Here is a 10,015-nt window from a genome sequence, read left to right as displayed (position 1 = left end):
ATTCTCCAGGAATTGCCAAATGTCTTCTACAGGGCAAAATTGTTTCCAGTTGAGAACTAGCACATTACCTCAATGACGTCACATTTAAGAGGCAGGACAAGCAATAGGTGCCCAGCATGATAGCGGCCTTGGTAAGGCACATATGTTTGAGAGAGCAGAATATCAATTCTGGACTTTCAGCTCAAGGAGCGTCTTCAGTGAGGCATGGAGGATGTCAGCCAGTTACGCCAGTGAGGAAGGGATGCCACTCTTGAAGGCTTTCACTTCAGAAAGAAACTTGCCGTTCAGCTCCAAGGAATGCAGCTAGCTGGCAGCCTCCAGCTGCAACGCTGTCAGGCCCCACCTCAGCTTCTGAGCTGAAGCCATGCTTTCTCCAGCCAGTCCCTAGCCTAAAGCTGAGCACAGCAGAGCTCCTAGTGTCTGTCCAATGCAGGACTTGGCTACTGATCTGTCTTTGCCCCAGAATTCCTTACTGAGCTGGCCTGGGCTTTGCCAGGCTCTCCCTGCCCAACTCAGCTCCTCCCCACTTTCCTCTTGCAAGTGTCCAGTCTAAATGACAGTCTGAAGGCTTTCCCTGACCAATTCTGCTTCTTCCCTCTTTTGTCTTCCATGGGCATTCCCCGCAAATAAACCTCTTGTGTTCCTAACTCTTTCTCAGCGTGTACTTCTCAGAGAAACTGACACAGCAGTATTGTCGCCCCGCTCAGACTCGGACCTAAAGAAAAACAGCAAGGTACGTTAGAGCCAACCTGTGAGAGGATGCCACATTGCTTAGCCTACATGTCACCCGCCTTGTGCAGCTCCCAGTGTCACCTGCTCAGCCATAGGTAGCACACTGGGATTGGTTTCTGTCTTCAAGCAGAAGGGAAACTCAGGCAAGAAGCACAAAATGCCTTTCAGACTTTATTCCTCCCATGTTTCTGGTTCTGATACTGGTTACATTTATTTGTCCTTGCTAGAGTAAGATGTCCAGAGTGAAAGATAACTGAGCTTTCTGGGACCTGCCACCCAAATGGCTGTCACCCAGTCTAAATAAATGTCCTCAGGTACCAAAGATACAAAAACCTTGCCTGAGTCAAGGCATCTAAACATCTCAATTGTTTCTTCATGAAGATATGCTCCTTCCCTAAATCAGAAAACTAGAAATCAGAAAGAGAATATGAATTCATAATCTGATTCATCTTTATTATTTCATTCAACTAAATATATGTACACACTTTTTTTTTACTTTCCAACTTTTATTTCAGGTTCAAGGGGTACATGCACAGGTTTGTTACATGGGTAAGTTGTATGTCACAGAGGTGTGGTGTACAGGTAATTTTGTCACCCAGGAAACCAGCAAAACACCAAATAGGCAGCTTTTCAATCTTCACTCTCCTCTCACCCTCCACCCTCAAGTAAACCCTGGTGTCTATTGCTCTCTTCTTTGTGTTCATGGCACACACATTTTCTAGAAGTTATCATGTTAAGGGTTATATGGAATCCAAAAGTATTAATGGCAACAGCCCATGCTCTTTTAAATGGATTAATGTTGACAGTAACCTGATATTGTCTAGGGGAAGAAAATGGATGACAAAGATTATGCCCTCAAACCATGTACAAAGTGCTCAACATTTAAAACATCTTACCCTATATCTACCCAGAAGAAGGTTCCAGATTTCTCTTCACATATCGCCCATCTCTCAAAATAATCTGCTCAGCCATGGACAGAACACCACTGTCTTGAAACCAAGAAGCAAGCTTGAGTGTAGAAGCCACATCCCAGTGCAGGTGCGACAGAAAGATAGAACAAAACTGGGATGTTGACACCCACAGACCCAGACTGCCTACTCCTTGGCTTCCCGACATGAGATACAGGAAGCCCCTGCTGTTTTTAAACCATTATTATTGGAGTTCTCTGAGTTTTAACCTGTTTCCTAACCTCAGCAGAAAGAGAGGGAGAAAGAGAAACGCAATGGAGATTCCAATTAACCTTCTCTAGAGGAAATCTAGAACAACACTTAGAATTATAGAACTTTGCAAGATTCTCTGATTTTGGCAATCTTACTGTGCTTCTAATTTCTGTTCTAGTCTATGTCACTGTGATAATTAGCAATAAAATCATTCAGAACCTCCATGACTCATGTCTGTTTCCTCAGGGACAGCCAGCAAGAGGAGACTATGTCCCATTTCACACCTAGGCGTGGAATATGAAGAGCAGTAAGGAATAGCTACCATGTGAAGAAAGGAACACTCTAGCTCTGAGTTGCATCCCAAAGGAGACAGGAGAGCTCAGGGAGCCAACAGCCCTGGACAACAGAGAGGCCCTCTGGAGTCTACTTCCCACTGCTGCCATGCCCAGGAGTGTGCTGAACGCTGCCCTGGTCTCATGTATCTGGATCCCCTGGGTTGCTGCACAACTATCTATATTCTGATCCCAGGTGGCCTCAGCCTTGATCACAGTGTCTATCCTGATTCCAACCTACCTACACAGGTGAGGTGATTCTTGTGACTTGATTCTACCTCTTATTATCAGCCTAATGTCTGAAACTTTTTCCAGATTTCCCCACCTTGTATCTTCTCTCTCTGTTATAATCCCCTACTATTCACCCCCACCTGCCATTTATTTATCTACAAATAACTGATACATCACAAGGTGGGATGCATTTGCCTCTCAGGCCCTTAAAACCATGAACCCTCTTCCCTTCCCACAAGTCATACCATGCCCCGCCCCTCCCCCCAACCTGAGGGTATCTCTAACTGAAGAGACCCCAGGCACTTCGGCTACCTATGGTAACTTATCTTTTAAATTTTTAAGGAGTTTTTTGGCTTGGGACATTTCCTGGACATTTTTGGTTAGTTTGCTGACGTTCTCCTGTGTATGGGGATACCCGGACCACCCACTTTTCTTTCTCAGGTTATTGACCATTGTTAAAAGAGCTTTCACCTGGGTTTCCTGGGCCTGGCCAGTTTCTTTGTTGTTAAAAGCACAATAACGCCGCTCACACTTTTTAATAATGTTCTTAAGGGCTTTGTTATCTGAGTTCCCGATGAAGTCTTCCAACTTCCCTGTCCCTAGGTCTTCCTTCCGGGTGAACAGCACAATCGTGTATTTCATAAAGTCTGCTCCAAAGATGGCCTCCAGTTGTGCCACCGCTGTTTTGTCCTCTTCAGTGAATCGTCCCAGCTGGAACACCAGGACAAAAAATGTGTCCCCTTTTTCACAGCAGGACAAACAGCGCTTGACCTCCTCTTCTAACTGGGATGGGTCCTTTTCGACTTTCAGCATCTGGTTGAAGGAAGGAGTGTCCACAACCACCACCTCCTGTCCGTCCCAGGTCCTCCTGCCACTCTGGCTGGTCTTGGTGACCGGCTGGGCCCGGAGCTGAGAGGTAAAGACAAGGCTCCCGAGGATAGAGTTCCCGGTCGCACTCTTCCCAGTCCCACTTCTCCCCACGAGGACAATGCTCAGGGTTTCTGTCAAAGGAAAGTTGGAAAGATTCGTGACCATGGGCTGATCTGAAATTGGATTTTAAAGTTATCCCATGAAGCAACATTATATCACTAAAACAAACAGGATGTTCAAACAGCATCAAGGCCTCCTTCTCACCCAAGCAGGGGGATCTCCAAACACGGGAATGACTTGGACCAGTTCGCTTAGTCTGTGGACTCATGGCAGGACTTGGACTAGTCTCCGTCCAGGGTTTATCCACCAATGTGGCACTGTTCCTATCACTGAATTGGCTCTGCTCCCTTTTTGCAGCACCTTCCAGACTCCCTGGCACCTGTAAGTGCCCCCTGGCCTTCTTACTCTCTACTTCCCTCAGCCAGGTCCCGTCTACACATCTTATCCCTTTGTCTTCTGTTCCTGTTACAACTATATCTTCTCACTCCCAACTACTGCTAACTATAGCAACATCTCCTTACAGTATTTAAAGAATTATTCTGTAAAATTGACTTTCATGAAAAAGGAACTCTACATACCACTGATAGATTATCAGTTTCCTTAGTTATGTAAAAATTCATTTCTCATTGAAACCACATTGAACTTAATTGCCTTTCACTGATGAGTCAAAGAAACTGCATGGTTATAATAATGAATATCCGCTAACACTGTTGGGTGTGTGGTGTCCATGATGGAGAAAGAGAATGAATTTCCCTATAAATGCAATTTACAGACGCATAGAGACCTTACAATATATGTTCTTTGCAGATTGTCCTTATGCTTTTGCACTTGCACTGTGACAGTCCAGTGCTCATTCAAGTCTCTTCATAGTTCTCTTCCATTATGAATTTCATATCAAATAGCTAATATCTACCTCAAAGCAAAGGAGGAAGAAAGCACATCTCATGCTCTTTCTTCAAGGGGAAATTATTAACCTGTTTATCCTGAACCTTCAACTTCATAGTTATGCTCAGCAGATGAACAATAGCTTAATCTTCCAACACTCCCATATTTGTCATATATTTCAGTCCCTACTTCTGTACCTACAGAGGGTATGATTCTCATATACCTCTGAAATCCGACCTCACTCCCCATCCCATATTCTCTAATTCAATATTCTTAATGTTCAATGTCTTAATCTTCAAAGTTCTTGGAAGATTTCCTTTAGAGATGTGAACCCCCATCTCCACCAAGATTATTCTTTTTTGTCCCCTAACAAGTGTCATGCTTAGCCTGACATCTTTGCTTCAAATTGCTGGTGTACTCTCTGGAATATCTTCCAGCTTTCTGCTCATCCATTTAATGCCTACCCATTCTCTAAAACCTGTTTCAAACTGGGTTCTCTACACACAACCTCTCCTGAATTTCCCACGTATCTGTACTTCTAAAGGAGGGTTCAATAAGAAGATATGCTCCTTTGGGTTTTATGCTCTTCCTGGATGAGGGTGTTTGAAGCAGAAAAAAAATGGGATAAGTAAGAATGGGAAGGACCTCAGCATAGGTAAACTGAACGTGTAGCACTAAGTGGGTGAGGAGTCCTTCTTAAGTAGTAAAAAGAGCAGTGTGCCAAGCTCTGGGCAACAGTATACTGTGGGGAAACAAAGGGTTGGAAAGCATCAGCTCCGTTCCTCAAGACCCACATCATCCAGTTGAAGAGATAGTAGGGGATCATGAGAAAATTAAAGATCAGTTCAAAAGAATGCACATGGAAAGGCTCTAACTTCGGTACAATTTGAGAAGCAAAGACAGAGAAAAGAGTTAGTGAATAGAACAGACCTGTCCTTCCTTTATTTTTCTGCCAGTTTCAATTTCTTTTCTTTTGTAATTCAACTTTTATTTTAGGTACAGGTACATATGCACCATAGAATAATAGGCAACCATAAAAAAAGAATGAAATCCTGTCCTTTGCAGTAACATACATAGAGCTGGAGGCTGTCATCCTAAGCAAATTAACACAGAAACAGAAGACCTGTCCTTCTTATCTTCTCTATGCCTTTTAGAAAATAAAAGTTATTGTATATTTTATACCTTTTTTTAATGATATATATAAAATATATATTCTATTCACAGTTTTACCTTTTTCTCTGAAAACACAATGCTTGTTCCCATTCTGATGCACCATGCTCTCAATTTTTTCCAGGAGCTCGTCCACCTGCCTTTGCTCTTCTTCTCCTGTTGCCCGGTAGTTGAAGGCAATGTATCTGTTTTTACATTTCTGGATGAGACTATGGGGAGTTTCACTGCTCCTTCTTAAGACTGTATCTAGATCCTGATCCCCTAAATCTTCTTTCCTGGTAAAGAGTATGATCATGTACTCAAAGAATTTTTCTCCAAAACTGTTTTGGATGGTGTTCAGCACTGCCTCATCATTCTTAGTGTAAAAGCCCAGTGGTGTCACCAGCAGGAAGGCATGGGGGCCTGTACAGATGTGTTTTCTAATTTCTGAGTCAATGTTCTTTAAAGTTGAGATGTCCGGAGTATCAATGATCGAAACTTTCTTTTTTCTCCAGCTTCTGCTCTCAGACGAGAAGCCCTGGGTTACTGACTGCTCACTAAATCCGGTCTGAAAGGCCCGCCTCCCCAGAATGCTGTTTCCTGCTGCACTTTTTCCAGCACCGCGTTTCCCCACGAGGAGGACTGTCAGTTCTGATGTCCCCAGATTCTGCTTGGGTCCTATGGACTGCAGCTGCCTCTCCCTTGGGCCTGTGGGACAAATGGACAGGTTCAGAGTCTCTTCCTGCAGTTGAATATGGATGTGGGCAGGTTTTATGATTTCTCATCCCTGCCAACTTATATAGAGAATGGCAACAACACTGTAAACCAGTAGAACTCTACTCTTGGCCAGAGGCTCTCCATTGAGGTAAAAGCCACAAACAGGGGCAGGAGTGAACTAAGAGATAGTCATGGAGCTTAAGATTCCCCAGGAACACGAACATGCCAACTTTGGCCTTCATTGGTCTTGGTCCTCAGGGTTCCCCTCATTTTGTTATCAAATGTAAGTACTGGGGACTACCAAAGGTAAGTACTTACCAAAGGTAAGTCCAGGGGCTAAGGCAGGAGCAGGGAGAATCTGATTTTCAAATGCCCCTTGGTGTTATAAAATCAAATACACTCAGCAATTTTTTTTAAAAAGTGAACTAGTGATATGCAATATAGATGGATCTCAAAAAACACGCTAAGTAAAAGAAGCAAGACACAAAAACTGCATACTATGTGATTCTACTATCTGAAGTTGAAGAACAGACCAAATTAATCTATGTTGATAGAAGTCTGGACAGTGTTTCTCTTTGGTGAGGGGCAGTAAGAATCTCTAAGATGACGGAAATGCTCTATAGCTTTATCTAGATGGGGACCCCATACGTATAGATACAGAAAATGGTATCAAGCTGTTTACTTAAGACTTGTGTATTTTACTCTATGTAAATCGTACCTCAATAAATTGCTGTAAAAACCTGCAAACCTGCACCCTACAACTATCTCTCCACACATCCCCTGGCTGAGGCAGCATCAACAGCAGACCTATGTACTGAGCAAAAGGGAGAGTCAGCAACTGTAGGGAGCTTTCTCTGAGGCTGAGTCATCAACAGCCTTCATGGGAAGGGTCTGAGCAGCAAGTTGGGAAGGTGGGATGGACACAGCATCAAAGGCCCTTGCTGTGTTACCTTGGAAAACTTACTGCTTTGCAAATCTGTTGGTAGAATGGGAATCTAATGCCCATGCTGAGGTTCAAAAGACTAAAGGAAACAGCACCTGTAAAACCCTTAGGACCTGACTGTTACAGAATTGTGCATGGAAGCCTTCACACGTAAGGAGGAACTTGAGTCAGGTCTGGAAGCAGCCCTCCCTCCCTCACACTCCCCACCCCCTTCCTTTATAGCCTTCAGGACTTTTGCCCATATGATAGTACTTTCTTTGCCTCCCGTCCTAACTCCTGCTGGCTAATTGGGTTCCTGTGCAAATATAACTTCTTCAAGAGACCTTCACCTAAATTACTCCCTACAAAACCATACAAATTAGCTGCCATGTGTAATTCCTCTATTCTTACCAAAATAATAATTTTATATTTATTTCAAATATGGACTCTCTTCAATTTGGAGAGACCATACAGTGCAGTGGTTAAAAGTAGGAGTGAGAAGGGATAAGTAACCCTTGAGAGCCAGGAGCTGGTCTGGCCTCCACAGCAAGGCCATGGCACCCTCCTGTCTCTCATCCACAGTATTGCAGAAAATCAGACACAAGTCTGTGGAAGACTCATGTCTTCCACAACCACTCTACAATCATGTCTGAGCACACAAAAACAACAGCATTGCCTGAACGTCCCCTGCCTTGGCTAAATAGATGACAGCTTCATCCTTATAGCTTTAGCCTTGCTCCACCCTTGTCACTTTGGACAGAAGAATTATTCAAACACTTCATTGTGGAACTACCCCCCACTTCCTAAGAGCATCCATCCCGGAGCAAAGTCCCACTTCCTGGAACCTTCCTCAAAATCATCTAACACGAGCCCACATCCTATAAAAAGTCCTTCCCAGCCCCCTCTTTCTGACATCCCTGTAACTCCCCATGGTGTGCTGGGCCCTCACAGCCACAGGTCAATAAACGCACTTTTGTTCAGTCACATGTGTGTTCCTGGGGGTCTTGGCCAAAGGTCATTGCCAGAATTTTGAAATCCTTCTGCCTGAGTACATGTATTTCTGGCTGAGTGCACTCAGCTGTGAAATGAGGAATGAGGCTCACAACATCTTCTTTACAAGATTGTTATGAGAAATGAACTGTGTATTTTAAGAGGATTATATATGAATATGCTATGAAGATTGAATTACATGTATATAAAAGTTATTTCCCAGGACATAATGTCAGCTGCAATTTTTTTTTGAGACAGGGTCTTGCTCTGTTGCCCAGACTGGAGTGCAGTGGCGTGATCTCAGCTTACTGCAACCTTGCACTCCCAGATTCAAGTGATTCTCATGTCTCAGCCTCCCGAGTAGCTGAGACGACAGGCATGCACCACCATGCCTGGCTAATTTTTGTATTTTTAGTAGAGACAGAGTTTTGCCATGTTGGCCAAGCTGGTCTTGAACTCCTGGCATCAAGTGTTCCACCCACTCGGCCTCCCAAAGTGCTGGGATTACAGCCATGAGCCAATGCACCCAGCCTCAGCTGCAATTATTATCAATACTATTAAAATTATGATTTTATTATTTGGGAAATTTCCACAAGGAAAAGGATCTTATCTATCTTATTCACGACTGGATACTCAGAGCTCTCACAGGGCTGACCCAGAAATAACCCACAAATCCATCAGTAAAGGCATGGTTGCATTGGTTGTGTGTGTCCACATTGTGAAACAAACTGCATCTACTAAACAGAAAGAGGTGGATCTACACATATCGACTTATGCAGATGTGCAGGATTTATCATTACTGGCAATCGTCACATGAATACTGCACCCCATCAGAGAATTCTCCAAGTTGGTGTTGTCCATGAAGGAGTGATTTCTGCTTTCCTAAGAGGAGTCAAAACTTGGGCAGGGCCGGATCCAAGGCAAAAAGAAGAGTCTGAGTTAGGAAAGAAGACACAAGAGGCAAGCCCAGCTCTGTAACCCTTCAGAAAAGTCCAAGGACACCCTAGCTGGGTCCAGGAACTTTGCTGGTGCTATACCTACTCACAAGTGGTAGGAGTTACCTGGGGGACAGGTTGCGGGAACCAACCTCAGCTAGGTCCCAAGGGTGAATTTTTGTTCTGGTTTATATGGATAATGTTTCCGCTTCACTTTGGCTGCAGAATGCATTCAAAAGAATACAAGCGTCAGCTTAATGTTTCTTAAAGATCAACTTACCATGTGGCTTGTCTCCCTCTTGAGATGCAGCTTCATTTACACAATCCTAGAAAATAAAGGAACAGGGGCGGAGCAAGATGGCCGAATAGGAACAGCTCCAGTCTCCAACTCCCAGGGCGAGCGACACAGAAGACCGGTGATTTCTGCATTTTCAACTGAGGTACTGGGGTCATCTCACTAGGGAGTGCCGGACAATCAGTGCTGGTCAGCTGCTGCAGCCTGACCAGTGAGAGCTGAAGCAGGGCGAGGCATCACCTCACCTGGGAATCGCAAGGGGGAAGGGAATCCCTTTTCCTAGCCAGGGGAACTGAGACACACAACACCTGGAAAATCGGGTAACTCCCACCCCAATACTGTGCTTCAAGCAAACGGGCACACCAAGAGATTATATCTCACACCTGGCCGGGAGGGTCCCACGCCCATGGAGCCTCCCTCATTGCAAGCACAGCAGTCTGCGATCTAACTGCAAGGCAGCAGTGAGGCTGGGGGAGGGGCGCCTGCCATTGCTGAGGCTTAAGTAGGCAAACAAAGCCGCTAGGAAGCTCGAACTGGGTGGAGCTCACAGAAGCTCAAGGAAGCCTGCCTGTCTCTGTAGACTCCACATCTGGGGACAGGGCACAGCTAAACAACAGCAACAACAACAAAAGCAGCAGAAACCTCTGCAGATGCAAACGACTCTGTCTGACAGCTTTGAAGACAGCAGTGGATCTCCCAACACGGAGGTTGAGATCTGAGAAGGGACAGACTGCCTG

At 44.6% G+C, this 10,015-nt stretch overlaps 1 protein-coding gene across 3 annotated transcripts in view; it reads right to left on the bottom strand.

The window, feature by feature from the left end:
- Positions 1-1,160: 1,160 nt before the first annotated feature.
- Positions 1,161-10,015, bottom strand: part of GIMAP8 (GTPase, IMAP family member 8) — a 27,449-nt gene continuing 18,594 nt past the window's right edge. For all 3 annotated transcript variants that reach the window (XM_017887816.1, XM_017887817.1, XM_017887818.1), the window contains 3 exons: positions 9,264-9,309; positions 5,501-6,127; positions 1,161-3,456 (listed from right to left, as the gene is read on the bottom strand). In XM_017887816.1, coding sequence (XP_017743305.1) covers positions 2,768-3,456; positions 5,501-6,127; positions 9,264-9,309 — 1,362 coding nt within the window. In that variant the 3' untranslated portion in view covers positions 1,161-2,767. The remainder of the gene's footprint in view (positions 3,457-5,500; positions 6,128-9,263; positions 9,310-10,015) is intronic.

Source organism: Rhinopithecus bieti, unplaced genomic scaffold (assembly GCF_001698545.2).
Source record: "Rhinopithecus bieti isolate Rb0 unplaced genomic scaffold, ASM169854v2 scaffold_17795, whole genome shotgun sequence".
Lineage (NCBI taxonomy): Eukaryota > Metazoa > Chordata > Mammalia > Primates > Cercopithecidae > Rhinopithecus > Rhinopithecus bieti.
The sequence above is the reverse complement of the archived record's forward strand: the minus strand, read 5'-3'. Positions and strand labels throughout refer to the sequence as shown.